This window comes from Silene latifolia, chromosome 6 (assembly GCF_048544455.1).
Source record: "Silene latifolia isolate original U9 population chromosome 6, ASM4854445v1, whole genome shotgun sequence".
Lineage (NCBI taxonomy): Eukaryota > Viridiplantae > Streptophyta > Magnoliopsida > Caryophyllales > Caryophyllaceae > Silene > Silene latifolia.
The window spans coordinates 127770251-127795886 of NC_133531.1; the positions used below are offsets into that span (position 1 = coordinate 127770251).

General features: G+C 37.4%; 3 protein-coding genes across 3 annotated transcripts; 1 reads left to right on the plus strand and 2 right to left on the minus strand.

The window, feature by feature from the left end:
* The first annotated feature begins 670 nt into the window (after positions 1-670).
* Positions 671-2773, plus strand: LOC141588651 (uncharacterized). Its single transcript, XM_074410083.1, has one exon. The coding sequence runs from the start codon at positions 671-673 to the stop codon at positions 2771-2773; it is 2103 nt and encodes a 700-aa protein (XP_074266184.1).
* A 7080-nt stretch (positions 2774-9853) lies between these two features.
* LOC141588652 (uncharacterized) lies at positions 9854-10417 on the minus strand. Its single transcript, XM_074410084.1, has one exon. The coding sequence runs from the start codon at positions 10415-10417 to the stop codon at positions 9854-9856; it is 564 nt and encodes a 187-aa protein (XP_074266185.1).
* A 2195-nt stretch (positions 10418-12612) lies between these two features.
* LOC141658985 (uncharacterized) lies at positions 12613-16294 on the minus strand. The gene is made up of 3 exons (XM_074465691.1): positions 15978-16294; positions 13831-15388; positions 12613-13547 (listed from the first exon to the last, which is right to left on the minus strand). Exons 1-3 carry the CDS (start codon positions 16219-16221, stop codon positions 12923-12925), a joined length of 2427 nt encoding a protein of 808 aa, XP_074321792.1. The 5' UTR covers positions 16222-16294; the 3' UTR covers positions 12613-12922.
* Positions 16295-25636: the final 9342 nt, after the last annotated feature.

Consider the following 25636-nt stretch of genomic DNA (forward strand, 5'->3'; position numbering starts at 1 on the left):
GTATATACACTGCTTATATGTGGCACTACGGTCGAATGGCTTTGGCTAAATTTATGAGTGATTTCCTATAGTAGTCGTGTAATACATAAATATTCTCTATTTGGTATTCACCTAAAAATAATTCCAAATTCTAGTATTCATGTAGGCTTGGAAACTCATAACCTAACTTTTATTAGCTTGGAGATTATTTAATTTAATTTAATATTAGTAAAAAAGGAATAAAAGAAGAAAAGCAAAGAATACGACTTATTTTCTTATCAGTGCTGCTGCTTCATTCTTAACGCCGCCCATTAATTGTAACTTGCTAGAGTTGCTACACACCCAGCATTACTAGGTAAGAATTAAAAATTGAATTGAATTGTTCTTTAATCTATCTATTATAGTCTCATTTTTTGTACTCTTTAATCTTAATATTCTGATTTGTTGTTTTACATTGCTACTTAACAAAAAAAAAATTTGTGCATATCAAACAAATTAATCATGATTGATTGTTTTCATATGATCAATGATTTTAGCAAGTTGTCGCAAAGAAGTAGACAATTGGATGATGAAATCTTCTTAATAGGGTGTCCATGAGTATATTGCTAATGGTTTTTTCAATAAAAAGATAATATAGTTTCTATGCTACAATGCACAAGTTATGGACAAATACAATGGATTGTTTACAAGAATGTTAATGGATGATGATTATTTTTGTGATCAAATTGGACCTAGTGCTCATAATTCTTTTGGTAATGTTGAGAAAGATGATCAATTTGTATCTATCGGTGGTGGTAATTATCTTGACGAGGAGGAAACAGATAAGGAGGCGGAGGATGCTAATGAAGACTTGGATGCAATAAATTATGATGATGATAATAGTGATGAGGATGTTGAACAGGGTGCTCCAGTTACAAATTTTACTCACATAGGTGAATTAGATGATTCTCAAATAGATAATTGGAGGACTTGGACGACTATGTTATCTTACAAACCCGGAGATGAATTCTTAGTTGGTCAGGAATTCTCTACAAAGATGACATTGACGGATGCAATTGCTAGTTACTCGATACAAAGGAATCATCAATATAAAGTAGCCGACTCAAGACCACACACAGTAACATTCAAGTGTGGGAGAAAACCGGTGGGGTGTACTTGGCATCTTAGAGCAAGTAAAAAAAGTACACACGCGGATGTCTTTACAATTGTCACATATAAAGGTCCTCATTCAAACACATGTTTAAGTGACATCATTCCAAAGGATCACGTGAACTTGCATTCAAAAATTGTTAGCCGACATATAAGAAATCTTGTGGAGGCTGATTCATCTATTCGTGTTCAAGGCATAATTGAGGTTATATTACAACAATTCAATTACACAATCTCATATAAGAAAGCATGGATGGCAAAACAAAGGGCGATTGCCGAAATTTTTGGCGATTGGGAAGAGTCATTCCAGCTTCTTCCAAAATTTATGCAAGCACTTAAAGAAGCAAATCCCGGAACAATTGTTCACTTCACTAACCAAAAGACGACTACAGCTGGGGTAGAGATTTTTCAACGTGTATTTTGGGCATTTGGACCATCTATTGTTGGATTTAATCATTGTCGACCAATTATTACAATTGATGGTACTCATTTGTACGGTAAGTACAAGGGTACGTTGTTAATTGGTATGGGTACAGATGCTAACAATCAGTTGTTCCCACTTGCTTTCGCTATTGTTGAAGGTGAAAATGGTAGTAGTTGGTCTTGGTTTATGGCATGTATCAGGAGGTTTGTGACACAGAGAATGGGCATTTGCGTAATTTCAGATCGACATCCAGGTATAATGAAAGCTATGAGTGAACCCAACAGTGGATGGGAAGAACCATATGCCTACCATAGATTATGTATCCGTCATTTAGTCTCCAACGTAAATACTCAGTTCAAGAGCAAGGAATTGAAAAATCAATGCGGTTGGACAGCTGAACAACACCAAGATAAGAAGTTCATTAGAGGTTTTAATAAAATCGGGGAGATCAATATAGAAGCACGACGATATTTGAGTGAGATTCCACAGTGCAAATGGTCGATATGTCATGATGGCGGGTTACGGTATGGTATAAAAACAACCAATCTGGCTGAAGTGTTCAATAATGTGATGAAGGGTGCTCGTTTTCTACCAATTACCGCCCTTGTAAAGCTGTCTTTCTATCGCGTTAATGCATATTTTGTGGAAAGACGCGGTTGGGCACGTAAAAGACAACAAGAAGGTCATTCATATGCTGAAAGGATAACTAAAATTTTGGATCGGAATATTGAGAAATCGGTTCATCACAAGGTAACAATATTTCACCATGAAGATGGAGTATACCAAGTAAGAACTGGGAAGGGTGATAGAGGGCAAGGAAAGGGCTCTCATACACAGACGGTAAATTTTAGCCAACGAACATGTACATGCAAAAAGCTTCAGATATACAAGTATCCATGTTCTCATATCTTGTCTGTTTGTCGAGCTTACAGTTTGTCCTGGAGTCAATTTGTGGATTCATTTTTTTCTTCCGAAGAGTACTTGAACTCATATAGCGCAAGGTTTCATCCAATCCCTGACGAAGATAATTGGGCACCATACAATGGCCCGACAATAATTGTTGACGAGGGTCAAAGAAGAGGGCGAGGACGACCACGTTCTAAACGATTGAAAAATGAGATGGATGACACAGTTCGCGGTAAAGTAACATGTAGTATATGTCGAAACATAGGACATAATAGAAAAACATGTGCTTTAAGGTCACGTACAACCACCGAATAGTCATGTTAGCGGGATTTTCCATGGATGCATAATAAGGGCCATTCTGACTCCTCTATTACGTCTTGGAACTCTATTGATGCAGCGTACAAGATTTTTTTTTTCTTGATTTTTTTTTGTCAACAAGCCCTCTAGCTTAGCTGATGTAATTTTTAACAATTAAATTACTTTGCTTTAGCGATTTCTGTTAGTTTAAAATAGATGTATTGGATAATTTTTGAAGAAAAATTACTTTTGAATTTATTTTTTAACTTCCTTACATTTTGCATCAGAAAACGTAGTGCTTTCATTAAGCCTTGATTATTGATATTTACCTTCATATTGGTATAATTGTTAGAAGGATATCATGCACCTTAAGTGGTAGTTGTTCCATAGGAAAAACGATCGAGTGTATAATTTGTGTCCGTCTATACTTTTCAACCAAAATAAAATGTCACTGTATAATTTGTGTCTTTCTTTGCTTCATTTTATTTCATGTAAAATTATAGTTAACCACATTAAAAAAGAAAAATTATAGGTTAGGATCCCCCGAACCTACATGGATACTAGAATTTGGAATTATTTTTAAGTGAATACCAAATAGAGAATATTTATGTATTACAAGACTACTATAAGAAATCACTCTAAATTTATTGCAAACACTTAATATCTGTTAGAAATCCATTAATCTCATTAATTTACATATTCATATATGTGAGAAATTATTTAGTCATAAAATAAATTGCAAATCTTATGCATGCAAACTTAAATTAAAAGAGAAGAAATCATCAACCCTTACAATGATAATTTCGATTTTATGGGCACCAACAAGATCTCCTTCTTGTTAGTTCTTGAGCTTTCCAATAATGGATGAACAAGGATTCAAGGATAGAATCCCTCCCAAAGATGAATACCCAAGGAATACTCTTAAAGATTAAAATAATATGATCTAGTATTAGGATTAGTCTTACTTAAAATTTTGACACAAAATATTTTGTTCTCTCTTGTTTTTCGGTTGAGAGAGAAGAGATTAGTGAGTTTATTTCTCTAGAATTTTCACAAATTGTAGAGAGTAAGATAATTTCTTACACTAGAAAAATGATAAGAGTGAATGAATAATTGTAGAGGAAAAACCTCTTGGCCTCACTAGAGAAAACCGGTTGGAGGGGGGGGGATTTTAAGCCCAATGCATGCAATAGTTGCTCTTCTCAAAAGCTATAGGGTTGCATGGCTAGTAGTTAGCTTTCATCATTGTGTTTCCCACTTAAAACAATTAACACAATTTTTCCACTAACTCCCTCCAATATTTCGGTACATATCTATAAAATGGGAGGTCCATTTTATTTTGTCATTTGTCAATTGTGACAAATGTGACATGTTACTTGACATGTGAAATTGTAATGTATTATTAACATATTAAAAATCAACATACTCATAAAGTATGTCATATACAATATCGACTAGTAATTCGTAACTACTTGTACCAAAATGGTTTATCAAATATAAATCACAACATCTTGTATTTATAATAAATCATTCATTCAATCTCAATTCAATATCAATTGTTTCGTAAACAATAATTTTATCCAAGTAATAAAACAATTTGATTACTTAGACCGTGTCTCATTTAATCAAATTACAATAAGATACGTTAACTTTACTCACAAAATCATCCGTCAATTTTAAGCAATTTAATTAACTCGTATCGGCATACGATTAATTAGATAATCAATTAAGAGTATTTCCCTATAGGTATGACCTAAGGGGATCAAATGATCACCACCGTCGCACGACAGTAATGTCAAACTCTAGTCAGCCAATCATTACCGATATGTGTGGACCAGTTGACTGTAAAATATTACTTCCCACGTGCATTCTTAAAATGAGATTTAAACATGTGATTATCATGATCGACAGTTGTGATCGCATTATTGTCGGAGGACACATATTCCAACAATCTCCCACTTGTCCTCGACAAGTGTGCGTCACCGATTCTCTTGTCCTATTACTATCTCCCACTCAATGCAAGGTGTCTTTCAGGTCGTACTTGCAAGTGATCATATCTAGAGTGGTTTCCTCGATCTGGAGAATAACTGATTGACCGGAATTATCTAGCATAGATACCTTCCGAGCGTGGCCACGCATTTCTAGTTCATTACTCCTCGAGTGGACCTGAGATATTGTTATAACCCTGACATGGGGTGGACAATTCCTATCGCACTCATTCCCTTCGACTAGCCACAGCCGTCATAACCCAAAATACGACCATTTGACCCCATTTACGAAGGTCGTAGTAACATAAATCAAAGTTAATCTGAAACTGTGCCATCTTAGGCGAACAGTCTTTAGTCAAAAGAATCGACTCATTTGAATACTATAGTAGCTCTCGCCACGACCAGGCTATATAAATTTGCCAGAACTCTATAAGCGGTCATAAGGCCCGACAAAGTGTTCCTAACAGTCTGCCTATGTGATCGACTAGTCATCTCGCATGACTGTATGGCACTGAACTTGCCATCAATCGCATCACACTCTAGTCACTTCGAGACGTCACCTCATACAAGTGACTATGGGCGAATACTATGTTAATCCGAGTTCACTTTAACGAGGTTCAATTGTCTCTACAACCCGTTTGGATGTAACAAGGTATAAAAGGAGTTTTCAGATTTAAAAACTCGAACGACAAATGTGATTATCTCATATGAATAGTCAATACCTGATTAATACTTCATATTTTTATAATCCATTTTCATCTTATATGTAGTTGTTCATCTCAATTCAATTGAAATGACATATGACATGACTCATCATGTTAAGCCCATGAGAAGGCTTTGGTTAGTAGGTTTTATCAACTTCTTGTACCTTACTACATACTAGTTTTCCTTTGTAATGTATACATTTGCATTACAAAGCTTTCTGAGTACGTGTCTAGATCCAATCTAGACATAAGCTCTCAAGCCTTAGAATAGCTCCCACTGTTTTCACAGTGTGCGGGACCTATCCCTCTCGCACATCTCATGATTGCAAGTGTACTCAATTTCCATTGTAAGTATCTCTCATTGTTCTTTATTGCCTAGAACGATTCTAGAAAATCTATTTCTTAAATAACATAGCCATAATGGTATCTTAACCATCCTGATGTGTTTTGATTATGGTTTTGTCAGAAACCATGCGCAATCTCAATTGTCAATTGTCATTTGTGTAACACCCTTACACAAAATTGCATCAAAAACACTTTGATTTTACACCCTTACTGCTTCTTCAAGCACTTGAGAGTAATCCTTATGGCTTAGTTGGTAACTATTACTTAAATTCGATTTTGAAACAATTCATCATACTCAAAGTATATGAAGTGTTATACATCATTTCCTATTTAATTGATTCGGCAGCGGAAGCAAATGAAATCAATCAAATATGTTCAACTCGATTGAACTAGTCATGAATCTTATCAACATAAGACTCTTTATTAATATCATGTAGATTTATCTCCATAAATCCGGATATTAAAGATGTACTATATTTCTCCAAAAGTCTTAAATCGTTCGCAATGATCAATATGTCATCCACATATAAGACTAATTAAAATTACCGTAACTCCCACTAAACTTCATGTATAAACACAACTTCTCAACCTATCGAGAAAATTTTTATAACATGATCAAAAACATTGATTCCAACTCATTGATGTCCTACTTAAGACCCTCTCTTAAGTTTCACATTATCTTAGGATTGCAAGAATCTACAAAACTCATGACATGTATTGAATACATTCCTTCTAATTGAAGAAGTGGGTTTTAGATTCACTCGTTATACGTGTAACACCCCCATACTCCAAGTGCCTTACCAGGACCACTTAAGGCATGGAATGCTACCATCTCGGTTTCCCGAGGCAATGATAATCAAAAGACAATAAAAAAACGTACTTTAAAGGTAAATATAGTTTAAGTGATTACATGTTCCAAAACCAAAACTGATAAAAAGAAATACAACATTCTCAGACGGTCTACTGCTAAAACTATCAAAGCTATAAAACATCGTCTGACACAGCGGAAGACTTCTAACTGCCATGTGATGACTCATCCCAGCTATCCCATACGCGTCATATTATACCTGCTCAATAACTGCTCACCACCCCCGAATGGATCACCACGGTTTTTTTAAACATTTAAACGGGGTCAGTACTAATCACACAATTTATATAATCCAACAACACAACAAACAACACAGCTCAATCGTCACAGATATACTCTGAACTCCATCACCAACTCCACAATACCGACTACACACTAAAGTGTGTAGCCTTGCGAGTGCCCATCGCATGCCGAGGTCACTCCACGCCGCCAGTGGGGGACCGCAGCCGTTCCCACCTAATCCCCGCTCATCTCCGTCGAGCGATAAACCCAAATCCATTAATGTGCACATCCCTTATGTGGCGGGTTCCACAGAAGGCGAATAATGGGCGTGAAGCCACTCCCGCAAGTGACTCCACTCAGCCAGGGACGCGCCCCGAAGAACACAGACAGATACAAACAATCACAACTATTAAAAAACAATCAAACCAACAACCGTCACAATACTCGTATGATAACAATTAACAATCACAAATCACCACCAACACATTATGAGACTAATACTGAGTAGGGAAAACCCTACCTGAAATGCAAACACAAGCAGACGATCTCAACAGCTGTCTCAAAACCTCTCCTCTACGAATCCTCCTCCTATCACATAATCATATAATCACAATCTAACATCAACAAATCATAAAAACCCTCAATTCCCAAAATTAGGGTTTAAACAAAGTCAACTAAATACTATAAAATTGGTATGTAGATCTTACCCTTGACGCAAGGAACACTATGATGCAAAGAACAAGATGATCCGACACTCCTAGCCTTAGGGATTTGCCAACAACGCGACGAGAGAGAACTACGTAACTCCTCTTTCTTTTGAAAGGTTTAGAAAGGTTAAAAAGTGATGAAATAAACTGACGGAAACCTTTTATATTAAACTCGCGTTATTATCAAAACCCGTCAAAACAACCCCGTAAAACACACTTACTCGATCGAGTAACTAACGTACTCGATCGAGTGCCCCCTACTCGATCGAGTACCCAACCTACTCGATCGAGTACCCTACAGGCAGACTACTGTTTTGCGTCAAAAACTACTTACTCGACAGAGTAAGCCCAACTCGATAGAGTACCCATAGACATAGAAAACCGTAGTATTACAGTCTTCCCTCCTTAAAAAGAACTTCGTCCCCGAAGTTCAACCCATACTCAAAAACAAACATACTAACTCGATCAAGACACAACAACGCAACTAAGAACTCAAAACAAAACCCCAACCGACCAAACATGAACTCGTAACACCAACTCCACCAACTATTCCTACCTCCACAACATGGCTCACGATATCGTACCAACTCCATTATATATCTCTTGACACTAACCCCATACACTACCAACTACCGTCCACAAACGCTGCTAGCTCCGTAATATATCATCCACTAGCAAATCCAATATCAAGACAATCATAGACATCAAACGGAATGTTACATTCTACCACCCTTAAAAGGAACTTCGTCCTCGAAGTTTACTCACACTCATAATATCATCATCCAACTGTCAACACTATTGAAATATTCTCCCATTCCTAAACATTACACTACTACAAGCACGGTCATGACCTTTAACAAAATCAACCACAACACGAATCAATCTTTTATTCTACATCAAGACTCAAACTTCCAAATCTACTACGACCTGTACAACCATTAAACTCTCCTTGTCGCATCCTACTCCTCTTAAGATAAATGTTACGTCTTCGTAACTCACTAATACTAGATCCTAGCTATATCTTCTCATTATTCTCATCACCACCGCATGTCAAAGATAACCACCTATACTCTAAACACTCGCCATGCATATATCTAAGGCTCTCTTACTTAAACAATTCTCATACCTCAACTCATTCGGCACACCACCTAACCTATACCATAAAACTCGTAGCAAAATCACCATACTAACTCTCCATTATTACTGCAAAACAACATACCTCTCTATGTAAAGCACCTATCTCCCAAAAGCATAACTCACGATCCACACTCGTTACGTACACTCACACTAGATCCTCAAGTTCTTTCCTTCATTACCGCAAAACTCATACATAACTTAACATGACACTAATTCCCCAACACCCTACACTCACTGTCTCAACAAAGGATTATGAACCACCTGCATCTTTCAGGTCATTACCACACATGTTTTACGAATCACTTGCCATTACCATGTCTACTAAAGCCTTATCTAGAACAAGATCAAAATTACTGTAACAACCTCTCACAACCGTGTCCCATCAACAGAATATCACTATACCATGACAACAACGAAAACATATACAACTCTATTTCATATCATACTCTACCCTCATTCCCAAACTTAACCTGGTAAAGAAAACATCAATAAACAAGACAACTGTCTATCTGCACAAACTGAAACTCGCAGGGAGCAACATTAAACAAAACAACAATCTATGTATAACTGGTATGTACTGTCGAAACTCGAATCATAATCATCCCGCCTACTCTACCACAACCGGTGACGGCATCGCAACACCGCCACCAACAACGCACCGCACCATGATGCGAAAATGCCCGCATCACAACATGAAGTACCATGCCCGGATCACCACTCGAGGCACAACAACCACATCGATAAACATCACAATCACATATAATTCCCATAAACACTGACTCAGTATGACATTTCGAACAAGAAAACTCACTCAAAACCGTTTTACTAGATTATAACACAACATATTATACGGAATAAACATACAAGAATCTCATGAACATCATCCATACCTTTTCACGGAATAAACATGTATCATCAATACACATACGATTTTAACTATCCATGCCAGATCAATCAAATTATTACCTTTTGATCCTCATTCCTTTAGTCTACCGTACCCAACATATATTACAGAACATTCAGATAACAACTTTTTTTTTTTTTTGCAAGAAAGCAAGCCGTATATTCATCCATATAGGGAATAAAAGGCAAATCTTACAAAAGGATAACCAATAAACTTAGACGACTCATACATTTATAGACTCAATTATGCCATCATCCAATGATGAATGAATGACAAACAATAGCCTGATGTTTACGACATACTGAACTTTTCTAATAATATAGGCACTATCATGCTCCAACCCCTGGAAAATTCGCAAATTTCTTTCTTCCCATAGGCTGTAAACCACAGCACTGAGGCAGCTGACGAACCATTTAGCCTTCCAATGCCTACTGTGCCTCCTAGCAACAATCCAATGCAATTCCTTTTTGAGATTCATTGTTCTATCTGTTACATTCATCCAAGCTAGTATACCTTGCCAAACTGAGGCAGAAAATCTGCATTTGAAGAACAAATGCTGATGAGTCTCACACTGTTTCTTGCATAACACACAGCGGTTCACAAGCATTATATGTCTCCTCTGAAGCTGATCCACAGTAGCAAGTCTCTGCTGCATAGCAAGCATAGTAAAAACACTATGTTTAGGGAGTACAACACGAGTCCAGATTATCCTTGCCCAGCTAACAATCCTCCCTTTGCATCTGAATTTGTCATACAACAGATGGAGTTTGAGCTTATTCTGCTGCATACAATCTTTAAGGACAGCAATAGCCTCTGGAATCCCTCATGCAATTTCCAATAAATCATTTCTAACTTTAAGAATGCAACGCCAACTTTTTGAATGGTAGCTCTTAGGTTCCATAGTCCAAAAATCCCCAGATTTTATATTATAAGTGAAATTCCAGGTAACCCAAGAACTGTCATAATGCTGCACAATATGCCAAATCCATTTACAAATAAGACATTTATTCCAAGCTAAAACTTCTTTGATATTAAATCCTCCTTCCTGGTAAGGGTTGCAGCAAGACGTCCAACTTTTAAGAATAAGTTTCCTATGCCCCTCTTCAGCATTCCATAGGAAATTTCTGCAATAAGTAGTAATGAGTTTGATCACTCCTTTAGGAATCAAAAGAGTAGAGCACCAGAATTGTTCAAGCCCAAGGATAACAGAATTGAGTAGGCTTATCTTTCCAGCATAGGACAGTTTATAGTTAGACCAATGATGCAAGGCCTTCTGAACTTTGGTGAGGAGATCAGCAAACATTGCTTTGTTGAGCTTGCCTTCATTTAATGGGACACCCAAATATCTAAAGGGGAAATCTCCTTCAGTGTATCCAGTACTATTAAGTATAGCTTGCTTAATACCAGGATTAATCCCTCCCATATAGATGCTGGTTTTCTCAGGATTAGCATGTAAACCAGACATTTGTGCAAAAGAGTTCAAAGACTCAGTTACAGCAAGAACAGAAGGTAGATCCCCTCTAACAAACAACATTAGGTCATCTGCAAAAATCAAATGATTCAAACCCAATTTGCCACACTTTGGATGGTAAGTAACCTGGTGCTTCTGGTGAATGACTCTTAAGATGCGTGACAAAACCTCCATGCTCATAACAAATAGAAAAGGAGAAAGGGGGTCCCCTTGCCTAAGACCACTTTCTCCTTTAAAAAATCCCACATGATCACCATTAAGCTTCAAACTAAACCATGTAGAAGTAATGCAGCCCATGATCCAAGTTTGAAATTGTAAAGGAAAATTGAAGATTTGTAACATTTTCCTAATGAAATCCCACTGAAGGGAGTCAAAGGCCTTCTTTATGTCAACCTTAATGAGGCACCTTGGAGAGATACCCTTCTGTCCATACCCTTTAATCAAAGATTGGGTGAGCATAATATTCTCAAAAATGCTACGCCCAGTCACAAAAGCACCTTGTTCTTTACCTACAATGCCAGGTAGTAGGGGTTGCAATCTAGAACAAAGGATTTTTCTAATAGTCTTATAAAAAACCGTGCAACATGCTATAGGCCTGTAATCCATCACAGTATCCACAACATTTTTCTTAGGAATGAGGGCAAGCAATGTGGTATTAGCTTGCTTAGATAGAGAACCAGACCTGAAGAAAGCCTTTATAGCATTACAGAAGTCATGCTTAATGATATCCCAAGATTTTTTAAAAAATTGAGCAGAGAAACCATCCTGCCCTGGGCTCTTATTGAATCCAATAGAGAACAAAGCATTCTTTATTTCAGCATCCTCTACCATTTTACAGAGACCATCCCAATCAGATTCCAGTATAGTAGGGCCCTTTAGATTGTCCATCTCAGAAGTATCAATATGCACTTTCTGACCCAATAACCAGGTATAATAGTCAGTAAAAGCATGATTAACCTGGGGGAGACCTTATTTAATATTCCCTAAACGATCCTTAATTTTTCCAACAAGACTTTGATGATTCCTAGCTGCAATTTTGGAGAAATAATAGCTGGTGGGAGCATCATTATACTTGATGTTCTGGATTTTAGCTCTTTGGATAAGAGAGCTTCTTTCAGATTTCCTGAGCAGAATGTAATCCTGCAATAACACTTTCTCCTGAGCAAAAAGAATTGGGTCAAGAGGATTGAGTTGAAGCTGATGCTGACAATTTTCCAAAGCATTTTGGGCTTCAGAAACTCTCTTGGAAATCTCAGTATAATTCCTCTTATGGAGCTGAATCAATTTTAGCCTAACATTTTTAAGTTTGGCAAACATCCTGAACATAGCACTGCCTCTAACAGGTAAATCCCAAGCATCCTGAACCACCTCACAATAACTAGGATGCTCCTCCCAACAGTTGAGATAGCTGAAGTGCTTTTTAAATCCATGAGGATCCAGAATAGTAACCAATAGAGGAGAATTGTCAGATATGCCAGATGGTAATACACTAGGTTGCACGAAAACGGACACGGACACGGACACGGGACACGACACGGACACGGGACACGGCACTCCGATTTTTTAGGACACGGGACACGGCAAAAAAAAAACCAATATACATATTAAAAGAAAGGGAATTTAAATCCCATTACAACAAACATCTAAACTTTTGTCATTTAAAGCTCAAAAAGTCGTAAAACAACCAATACTAATGTCTTATACATGAAAATCAAATTCTTACAAACAACAAAGTTCCAAATTACAAAGCCAAATTTAAATAAACTTTAAAGTCTTGCAAATTAAATAAAAAGCATGAAAGATTTCAAATTAGAAACCCCATCAAGCATCATTACCCGATGCACCATCTTCAAAGTCACCAAGGTCACCATCATCACCAAAGAGCATCATTTCCATGTCGGGCTCATCAAGGGAGAGGTTAGCCACATCAAGAGCAAGACAACCAACATCATCAAGATTATCATGCTCATCTCCACCAACATCCCACATCTTGGTTCTTCCCTTTAAATACTCTTCACTATTTCTAGAAAGTAAGCGCAAATTATTATGAATTCTTACCAAGTCTTCGGCTCGTTTTGGAGTAAGCTTGTTTCTAGCACAAGAGTGAATAAACTTGTAGATACTCCAATTTCTTTCACTACAAGAAGAAGAAGAAGGTTGGCCTAACAACTTGAATGCCAAACCTTGAAGAAGAGGAGCAATGGAACCATAAGTAGCCCACCAATGCTTTGCTTCCATAAGGGACATGTCTTCTACACATTCCAAATCTTTAAAGATATCATTATCTCTTCTCGAAAAGATGGCATACTCGGTGTTGGCTTTTCTTCTATCATCCGCACAAGGGAAAAGTCTCCTAAAACAAGACAATCTTGAAGAAGAGACTTCATTATCAACATGTGGAGCAACTCGGCCGGGAATTTCATCAAGCCACTTTTGAGTGTAGAACCTTAGAGAAAAAAAAAAACAAGCATTATGGATTAGAAATAGGTGCATATTGGAGGCTATGGTCAATATCTTAATTTTCCGAAAGTCTACAATCAGAATGCAGTAGACGATGTCTACTTAATTTAACCCCAGTCCATCTCCTATACAGTAACCCTGCCACCAGCAGTTCAGGTGATCAAGCTGAAGAGAGGGTGAGGAGTACATCAACTATTCAGCAGGAGTATAGCAACTATGTATGGAAAAAATATTGAAAAAGTAATGGTAAAATAAGTTAGTATAGTTACCTTGGAACCAAAGAATGTGCCAAGCTATGTAGAGGAGTGCTAGTTTTACTCCAACGACTTGTAAGAATGCTTTCCACCACTTTGAAAAAAGTGGACTCTTCACTTGCACACCTATGCTCATGCTTGTAAATAGCCTCTTTGACCTTGAATGACATAACCTCCCACCTCTCATATACCAAATGAAGTGAAGACCTATCGGTGTCACAATCTCTTATCATGTTATAAATAGGACGTGTGAACTCAAGGATATAATCAACTTTGTCCCACCAACCATCATCTAAGATCCTTTCCCTCACAAGTACAGCTTGCCCACGATGATCCTCACGATAGGTAGTCCATGCCTCACTAACTACCATTGATTGCAAGGAGGTTTTGAGAAGTTTCATTCTCTTAAGCATCACAACAATAGAAGCAAATCTTGTGTCGGCAACGGAAAGCAATTTCAAAGGAGAAAACTTATTGAAAATTGCTAACCTCATCGAATGTGTCATTATGTAGTTCTTTATAAATAAAGCATCTACATGAATCTCCGTTATCCAATGACACTCATTATAAGTTTCTTCATTATTAGAAGTGTTTTTAGCCGCACAAATGTTTTTCAAAGCAAGATTAAGTGTGTGGACAACACATGGCGTCCAATATATATGTGAATATCTTCCCTCAATTAGCTCCCCCGCACCTTTACAATTACTTGCATTATCCGTTAACACTTGCACAACATTTTGATCACCAACCTCATCTATTACCTCACTTAGCAAAGCGGCTATATACTCTTTGTCCTTCACCTCACCCGAGCAATCAACCGCTTTCATGAACATAGGACCACTTTCACAAGCAACCATGACATTGATCAAAGGTCTTCTTTGTGAGTCACTCCAACCATCACTTACTACACTAACTCCTTTCTCTTTCCAAGTACTCTTAATAGGCTCTAGCAACCTATTAACATTTTCCTTTTCTTGTTGAAGCAAGGTTGTTCTTAACTTATTATATCCCGGAGGAACATAGCCCGGAATTTGGTTAGAAGCGGCAAAAGAGTAAGACCTCACATAATAAGGATTCCTTGCTAGATTAAAAGGCAACCCTCCCGTGTAAAACATTCTAGCAATTTCGGCATCCAAATGGTTACGACTTTGAACATTAAACGTCATAGCAATGGTATTGGCGGATTTTCTTTTCTTACCAATTTGGATATGTGGTTGTCTAGAGCTAACGTCAGATGAAGAAGAGAATTCATTAGCAAAAAGAGGAACTTTTGGTTTTAGAGCTTCTTTTTTAGCCTCCGCCGCATCATCTAATTTTCTCAATTTAGCTAAATCATCATTTGACACTTTTTCACAAGCACTAGCTCCCTTCCCCGGAATTTTCAACAAGTGAGCCCTCACTCTAGTATAAGTGCCACCCTTAACAATGTTGCAAAAGTGACATCTGAAATTGGCATTGCCTCCACCTTGTGATATTTTTTCCCCTTTATCAACAAATTTCCACAAAGGATTATCCTCAATCTCCTCACTTTGAGCACTAACACTACCCCCACTTGAATCCATAGTTTCAATGTCTGCAAAATATCAATCCAAGCAAGAATAGCAATAACAAGTATATAAGGCAGAATATAAGTATAACAATGACAATACTCACTGCCTCACTCTAATGAAAAGGGCAAACAAATCAATGCTACAAAGCCACTGGTTATACCACTGCCAAGACACGTTTTCAAAATGGTATAACATCAATTCATCATTGAAATTATACTGACTGCACTCTGTCTCTAAAACAGACAGTGAGACCGACACAAAAACAACAATATTACTCCTGCACACCATATTCTGAAAGCTAAATAGACAAAACTTTGACTTCAATGGAAATGAAACTAAACATGTGTAAGGATTGAGTGATTCACACAACACACCCAATTTCTAAGTATGCTCAACTCAATCATTATACTGTCCAATTGAACAAAGAACATGAATTGAAGGGATATCATTGAGGATAATGTAATCAATATTCAATAACTGTGAATATGCAAGGAGGTCGACGACACTCGACACAGGCCGGCACAATAATCATGTATAGCAAAACCCTAAATTAAGAAATTAGGGGAAATTGATTTTGAATAAGAAATAATAAATTAGGGGAAAATTATTAACCTGATTGCGGCGTTGACGGACGACGACAACAGACCGACGGCGACGGTAAGGAGCTCCTGTGTCGGCGGCGAGGGGAGGCTGTTGGTGGTTGTAAGATGGAGGGTGATGTTTTGAAATGGAATTGGTAATATTCAAATATCGTGAAATGAAATTGGGATTTGTTGTATTGAAAAGGCATAAGTGTCGTGTCCCCCAAATACGGACCGTGTCCACCTGTCTTGGACCGTGTCCGACACGTCTTCATTTAAAATAAAACCGACGACACGGTTTTTGGAGTGTCCGACACGTTTGGAGCCGTGTCCTATGCGTGTCCGTGTCCGACACGTATCGGACACGCGGAGGCAAAACAAATGGCGTGTCCGTGCAACCTAGGTAATATATTCACCTGGGTACAAGGATATTGTACTAACCAGGAAGGGTTGATGACCACCCTATCTAATCTAGACCAAACTCTAGTTTCAGCATCTTGTTTATTTGTCCAAGTGTGCTCACAACCAAAACTATGCATATCATCCAAAGCACAATCAAGTAAGCATTGATTAAAAGCCAATATATCAGTAATAGAAGGAGGATTAGGACCAATTCTCTCTTCAACAGCCCTAACAATGTTAAAATCCCCTAGCAGAATCCAATTATTAACCTTAACAGCCAATCCTCTTAACTCATTCCATAGCCTCTCCCTATCAGCAGCATCATTACTACCATAGATGAAAGTAATATGAGCCACTTTATTAGTAATATTATGAAGGAGATCAAGATGAACAAATTGATCATGAGTATGAGAGGCAATCAAAGTAACCTTCCTAGTATCAAGAAACACCCATATCCTACCATTATAGTGATGAGTGTAATTATTTAAGATGCAATAAGTAGGGAAAGTTCTAGTAATATCAGCAGAATTATTTATTTTAACCCTAGTTTCGAGAAGTCCTAACACCTCAATTTTATTCTTATAGAGATAACCCCTAACTTCCTGCTGTTTTATTGGGTCATTAAACCCCCTAATGTTCCAAGAAGAGATAATCATACTCTTGTATCAGGTGGTTCCTCTTCCAGAGTAGCCACCATCAAATCATCTGCCCCTGATGTCCCTTCCGTCTGCAATAGAGTAAAACCATTTGACACTTCCACACAGTATTCAGTATTCTCAATCACCATACCATACCCCTGATCAACTGGAGCTTGCTGTTTTAGCACTATGCAACCTGCATCCTCCTCATTAGGCTTCAGAGAAGAGGGTGAGCCCATCTGACAGTCTGAAATTTTTTCCTCTAAGCCAACAGTTGTACCAACATCATGCTTAGGAGGGTTAGAGCCTAGCACTTGGCAGTCTGAGGCAGGTGCTACAATACTGGGAGAAGGATTAGCAACAGGTCTGTACTCTTGCACCCCCTTTGCTTTTCTCTTCTCATCCAATTTCTGGTTGATTTTTGTGAATTTAAAGTGCTCTTTCGTATCTCCTAGTTTCTTACAGCACTGACAATAGAATGGTAACCATTCATATATAATTCTCTGGTCAGTTCTCCCATGATAAGGAGAATTGACAGTAACAGTTGTGGGAAGGTCACCAGAAACATCCACTTCCACTAAAACACGAGCAAATAGGAGTTTAGATTTGAAAGTAGTTGGCAAATCAGCAAAGAGCGGTTTACCCACTGTACTAGCCATCTTACTCAATACTGGTTCAGACCACATGAAGGGGTCCAAATCTGGGAAGAGGACCCAAACTGGAACTATTGAGACAGAATCCATTTCTTTAGAGAAATTGGGTGACCATTTCTTAAGTATCAAATTACCAGATCCCATTGTCCATGGTCCACCTTTCAAAACTTCATTCATGTCTTCCTCAGAAAGAAACCTGAAACTATACCATCCTTTCTTATAGTATTGAACAATAGGCGTAGTTACATTCTTCCAGTTTTTCTTAACAAATTCATCAACCTGTGGGAGTTTTGGCTTCGAACCTAAAAAATTCCCCATAAGAGTAGTGTTCCAAAACCTAATTCCCTCAGAGACATCATCCTCAAGCACATCAACCACCCGCGAATCAGCACTTTGAGAACAATAATGGAGGCGTAAACCAGGGGAGGGTTTAGCAACAGAACTCCATGTTTTTGCCATTCCAATTCCTAACTCAGTAACTGAAGGTGCAATTGGCTCCTCAATTACAGGAGTTGGAGTTGAAACTGGTTTTTCCAATTGTCCAGTAAGATCCAGTAATTGACCAACAGTAACAGATGGAGTACCTGAAGGTTCATCAGAGATATAACCCTCCTGATCATCCGCAGCCGCCTCCGCCTCTGTAATATCCTCTACGATCACAGCGTCACAATTCTCAATGGAAACGTCTTCAGAACCCCTAGTAGTGGATGTTGAATTTACCACAGTAACATTAGTAACCGATTGCTTATTACGACCTCGCGTTTTAGCCATGGGCAAGTTGAAAAAACAGAAAGAAATTAACGTGTTTTTTGGATTTTTCAGAGTTTACTTGGAGAAGAAGGAGTCTCTCTTTCCATGTCTAAAATCGCTTACTGAAATGTTTATAGGTTGTTAATCTTCCTCAGTTTAACAGCTTTATGACTATCACACCATACCACTTATCGTGAGGTCAGAACCTCACACCAACATTATGCACATCATAGACTCATAATCACATCCAACTAGTCAATCCTGATCACGTAAGTTACCACTCGATAAAGGTTACATGTCGTCCGAGTTTAACTCATATGCCCCTCATAACATATTTCCCCATTCGCATAACCATCACCTAATGCCAAGTATAACCATACCATTACTACTCAACTACTAGCAACCGCCTCCTATAGCCATATCTTATACTTCCTCACAACTATACCTATCAATCTGGTCTCTACAAAATCAACCTCTTTAGAATTGCTACCATTCTAATATACCATCACCCTTAACCACTAGTCACAAACCATAACACTACCACTGTCCGGACATCAAACCTCTTACACTCATCTCTAAACATCACGATTTCTTTCCTATCTTTGGTTAACATCCCAAATAACGAACATCAAATCCATCAACAAAATTACCTCAACATTCTTCTCGATACTATTCTTAATTGTATCATCATCTAACTCTCCACCAAAATCTCATATTGTGCAAATTCTTTACCTAACTTTTACTTTACTTAATTCCTCGAAACTCATGATTCTCATGTCGTCCTGGAACTCCTACATAACTGTTAACTCAAATCTTCATGATAGTATCATACATCTCGACGATTCCTTACTTTTATATCACATAACTCCGGTGAACATTCTCCTAGTTTTACTCCCCTCATTCTTTTCTTTTTACACTCGACAAAAGCAATTAACCATTCAACTCCTTATTACTTCTACCTAACTCTTTAGTGCTCCGGTTACCTTCTCATTGCTCCAAAACTCACATCTCATTATTTCATGTCGATATCATCTCACTCTTTCTTACCATAGACATTCTCTTATTATGCGATCACTCACCCTTGCCACTAATTCATCCATAGAATCAACGTTTACTTGTTCAAACAATTGCATCTCCCTTTTTACATCTCTAGAAATCAAAATTCTTTTTATACCGTTAATTGCCCAAGGAAATCACACGTTAGTTTCACCTCTTAATAACACAAATTCCCAAACTCAGTCACTATCTGCGAATCCACGTCGCGACATGTCTCCATTAAGTTCACTATATATACCACTCTTCTCAATCCCTCTAAAACGACCTTTCATTATATATATATTCTTAATCCACACGACTCCTAACCATCTCCCTCCATAATTCTTTACACATCTCAAGTTGCCACTATCCACATCCTTACTCTCAATCCTTTCCTTCTCACGTTCCTTAGACTCACATCACCCCTTGCCCATATTCACTTACTTTTACGTTACTCAACACACAATCATATCACTCATCTCATCTCATCTCAGAAAACATGCTCTATGTCTCAATTAAGCCATAACGATCTTCCTTTTCTTTTTCCACTATCTATCACAACCATATATAACTCATGTCCTCCCACCAAACTCATACTCACCACAGGTGCCACTCCTTACATCTTAAGATTGGGTAACTTACGTATCAGGACCAATACATACGTAAAACAATGCATAAAGAAATAATATAACACCTTTGAATTAAACATGATATGCAACGAAGTCAAAAGCTAAGCATATGACCCAAAACAGGGGTCACTAGATCGAGTACATGCCACTCGATCGAGTAAATGACTTACTCGATCGAGTAGGTGAAAGTCAGAGACACGTATAACAAATTACCCGGGGCTACTCGATCGAGTAAGGGGTACTCGATCGAGTACCAAGGTGCACTCGATCGAGTGTGGGCCACTCGATCGAGTATCTGCATTTCTCAGCACTGTCCAGTTTTCGTAAAACGGTCATAACTCACTCAATTCTTGGTCGTTTTGGGCGTGTGACCTATCGTTAGAATAGTAAAAGAACAAGCTATAACCTCCAATTGGAATCACATTAAAATCATTTATGCATCTCAAGTTATAACAGTTTAAAGACAATCTCCCTATAATAAAAAACACAACTACTTGATTTTACTTCCAAACAACTTAAACGACAACAAGGTAAACAAAAACAACTCGATGCTCATAAAACCAGTATCCCTAACCACATGTTACTATTTACAAAAGCCAAACAACAACTTCCATCATGCACATATAACATTCAACTTATCACCCATGTACTACCGCATACTTTAACTTTATAACTTTTCGTAAAACAAAACATACTCATACAATTACAAATCCTATTTCCATGTTACTAATACAACAATATTACAAATCCATTTCGTCACCTAAACATATTCATAATCACGAAATTCATATTCTCATGCAATTGCCACTTCATCTTTTCCAATCAATTCATCTAGTTCAATCACATTCTTCATCTAACAAGTGCATATGATACAACAGTAGACAATTATATGAACTTATTATATAGCTTTATGCAAACAAAATTACGTAAAATCATATCACACCCCCTAATCACATGTTACTAGTATATCCCCATTGTAAATCATCCATCCTGCAACATCATTATTCATCACATATTATCATATATGAACTACTCCCTTTTTCTACCACATCATTCATCATTCTCATGTACTTTTCCAACAATTCAAAACAACATTGTAAACCAACTATCATGCAATTCATGTATTCAATCAACGACAAATATAATCATATCATCATCATCCTTCACTACACATCTCATATCCTCCACATGCATGCATCCATCGATTCATACAACACCTTACTATATAGATACACAACACACAAGGTAACCACATAGCGATCCCGACTCATATCCCATGTGACCGGTTCAAAATTGTAGGGCGAGTTCGCGACTTTAGGACGTCTCCCAAGCCTTTGCATTAGCTCCTACAACTTTTACCCTGGGTTCATTTTAATTAGACTCCCTAGGTTCATTAGATTCATTGGTTACAGGTTTCAGGATCGTCGCTCTGATACCATTTGTAACACCCCCATACTCCAAGTGCCTTACCAGGACCACTTAAGGCATGGAAGTGCTACCATTTCGGTTTTCCGAGGCAATGATAATCAAAAGACAATAAAGAAACGTACTTTAAAGGTAAATATAGTTTAAGTGATTACATGTTCCAAAACCAAAACTAATAAAAAGAAATACAACATTCTCAGACGGTCTACTGCTAAAACTATCAAAGCTATAAAACATCGTCTGACACAGCGGAAGACTTCTAACTGCCATGTGATGACTCATCCCAGCTATCCCATACGCGTCATATTATACCTGCTCAATAACTGCTCACCACCCACGAATGGATCACCATAGTTTTTTTAAACATTTAAACGGGGTCAGTACTAATCACACAATTTATATAATCCAACAACACAACAAACAACACAGCTCAATCGTCACAGATATACTCCGAACTCCATCACCAACTCCACAATACTGACTACACACTAAAGTGTGTAGCCCGCTGAGTGCCCATCGCAAATGAGTCACGCCACGCCGCGTGGGGGACCGCAGCCGTTCCCACCTAATCCCCGCTCATCTCCGTCGAGCGATAAACCCAAATCCATTAATGTGCACATCCCTTCTGTGGTGGGTTCCACAGAAGGCGAATAATGGGCGTGAATCCACTCCCGCAAGTGACTCCACTCAGCCAGGGACGCGCGCCCGAAGAACACAGACATATACAAACAATCACAACTATTAAACAACAATCAAACCAACAACCGTCACAATACTCGTATGATAACAATTAACAATCACAAATCACCACCAACACATTATGGGACTAATACTGAGTAGGGAAAACCCTACCTGAAATGCAAACACAAGCAGACGATCTCAACAGCTGTCTCAAAACCTCTCCTCTACGAATCCTCCTCCTATCACATAATCATATAATCACAATCTAACATCAAAAAATCATAAAAACCCCCAATTCCCAAAATTAGGGTTTAAACAAAGTCAACTAAATACTATAAAATTGGTATGCAGATCTTACCCTTGACGCAAGGAACACTATGATGCAAAGAACAAGATGATCCGACACTCCTAGCCTTAGGGATTTGCCAACAACGCGACGAGAGAGAACTACGTAACTCCTCTTTCTTTTGAAAGGTTTAGAAAGGTTAAAAAGTGATGAAATAAACTGACGGAAACCTTTTATATTAAACTCGCGTTATTATCAAAACCCGTAAACAACCCCGTAAAACACACTTACTCGATCGAGTAACTAACGTACTCGATCGAGTGCCCCCTACTCGATCGAGTACCCAACCTACTCGATCGAGTACCCTACAGGCAAACTACTGTTTTGCGTCAAAAACTACTTACTCGACAGAGTAAGCCCAACTCGATAGAGTACCCATAGACATAGAAAACCGTAGTATTACAATACGTATATCATCATAATGAAATACAATCCCTAAGAAGATCCGAATAGTGCAAAACACTTTGCAACTAATCAAGCTGTGATATCTCTCTTTGATATCCAACAATTCCACTCGGAATTTATTTCGGATTTTCATGGCACTAAGCCTTGTATTGAGTTGTGACTTAAACACTCTCATGTAAGTCATCTATTCATTACTTTCCAGAAGTAACTTGAATCAAACAATTTCATTGTAAGTTGTAAGCTCTTTACTTTAAGCTCTTTACTTTTCTTAAAAGTAACACTAATTCATCATCTTCAACAAGTGATGGCTTTAACCTCCTAGGTTTTGAAGAAACAACGTCTTTACACAAAACGTCTCATGTAGCCAAGAAAGACCAGTTTCTTGCGACATAACATTCTTTGTGGCTCTTGAATAATTTCTCCCACTCTGTCTTCTAGAAATAAACTTGTGTTCTAGAAAGACAGCTTCACGAGCCACAAACCCGTTGTACTCGTGATTATAGTAAGGAAAAATGAGCATTTGTTTCTTTTGAAAACTTACAAACATGGTACCCTACCATTTCATATCTCATATGATTCGTTTTAGATTTAGTGGAAAAATAATTTAGACAAAAATGATAAAATCCCCAAAAGGATCAAGTAACTCAAAGTAACTTGATTAAAGTTCAAACTATATCGAATAGGGTTTGATTTCTTTATCCAACCACACATTATCCCATAATGTGTGCTAAGAGAGATTAACTTTTGATACTATATCACATTTAATTTGGCTTATATCAAAGTCTTTACTTTGATAATCCCATCATGACTAGATCGTGATTTATGGAACTCTTTGAACTTCTTCAAAGATTTCTCTATTTACCTTATTAAGTGAACACATTAGTGTCAACTTAAATCGTTAGTAAAAGAAAATGATCAACCTATTCTGGATCAATGATTTACAACCTCGATCTCCTTTTAAACCAAAAGGCACGAGACATCTTGCTTTGAATACAAGATACGCATATACCATAAGATCTCATGGTTTCAAGAGTACTCGATAACTCTTTGCGTTCATCATTCCAGAATCTAAGGTTTAATCTTTGGGTTACCAATTTGAGTCTTGCATCATCTTCATGATATATCATTCTAGTTTGGTTTAGAATATAATCACCTTGATAATGGGCTAGCCATACATCAAATCATGGTGTATAGGGTCACAAAAGTGAAACCTCTTTTGTATCTTAACAAGTTTATATTCTTATTTAGAGTTTATGTACTTAATAGTCACAATTAAGTACAACTCTAAACCCAAAAACTAGATTGAGTACACAATGACTCTATCTCTCAACATCATTGTTGCTAGTCGTCATATTCTAATCATCCTATGTATCAAATACAATGATGAAAACCACCATTGGTTTCTAATATTGACGAGGTAGTACTAGCAAAATTTTATGTCAATCAAATAAACATTTAAAGAAGAAGGTCCCATTAGATGTCCCACAACTAACTTGTTGATTCTTCAATAATTTGGGGTAGTTTCCTTTCTAGCGTCCAACAATTAAGACAATGGAAATTTTATCGGTTGGAATTGATAGGTTTAGTCTTTACTTTTACCTTTGTCTTGTCAATTCCATTCTAATCTTTACTTCTTGAACCTCGTCCTTTTCTTAATGGTTTAAGAGAATGATCCCACTCATTTCAATGAATCTTTACTTAGAGAAGCAAAGTTGAATCTTATGAAGACTACTCTTCAATTTATTTGTTTAGTCTTAAAACTTTCATTGAAGTGGTTGCGTTATTTTGGTCAATTACGATTTCTCACAAATCTAATTACCAAAACAATTTAACGTTTCAAAGTACTTAATTCAATTAAGTATATGAATAACTATCCATTGTAATTAGACATGTTAGTCAATAATCAAAAGCCTTTTTGATAATGAATAACTTCTATCTACACTTTTCACAAAGAGATCTTTAGCAATGGTCCATATGAGGTTTTAGAAGCAAATTCATATTTGTCTTTAGTTACAATGTTTTAATGGAGATTCGAATTAAAAATCGAAATGATATCGTATATGAATTGTGGTAAAGAAATAGAACATAATGATAACGGAATAATGAAAACAAAACATTTATCGTTATAATAATACTTGTAAATAACAAGTAAAGCATTTACATAGTGACCTCTACCCAACTATGATAAATGATTCTGAGATCCAAATTCATATTAACTTGGGCACGAGGTAGCCGATTCATCCCTCATCAATATAACTCGGTGGATTAACTCTTTAATCGATTCTACTTTTAGAACTCTCGGTCGATAAAATTACTCTAATATTTATCTATAGCCCGAAACACATGCGACTACGGTCACGAATACTTCCGTTGAGCTCAATCCAAATTTCAAATAAATGTGTCCATGATCCAAATTCACATTAACTTGGGCACGGGGTAGCCGATTCATCCCTCATCAACATGAATTCAGTGGATAGACATTTATCACCCACTTCCCCTACGTAACAAGGTTTGTACCCCGGGGTGGCCGAGTGCACTCCCTCGCGAAATAGGTTTTCATGGTTTCTACTTTTTGGTAAAGCTAAGTCTCAATTATTTATTTTAGCGAGAGGTCATGTCAATTTATTATCTATCACGTTTTAAGTGAACTAAAGCGGTGAACTACGATAATTGTAATTGACACGGTCGATAAACTCGATAAAATGATAATGCATGTTTTAGTTATG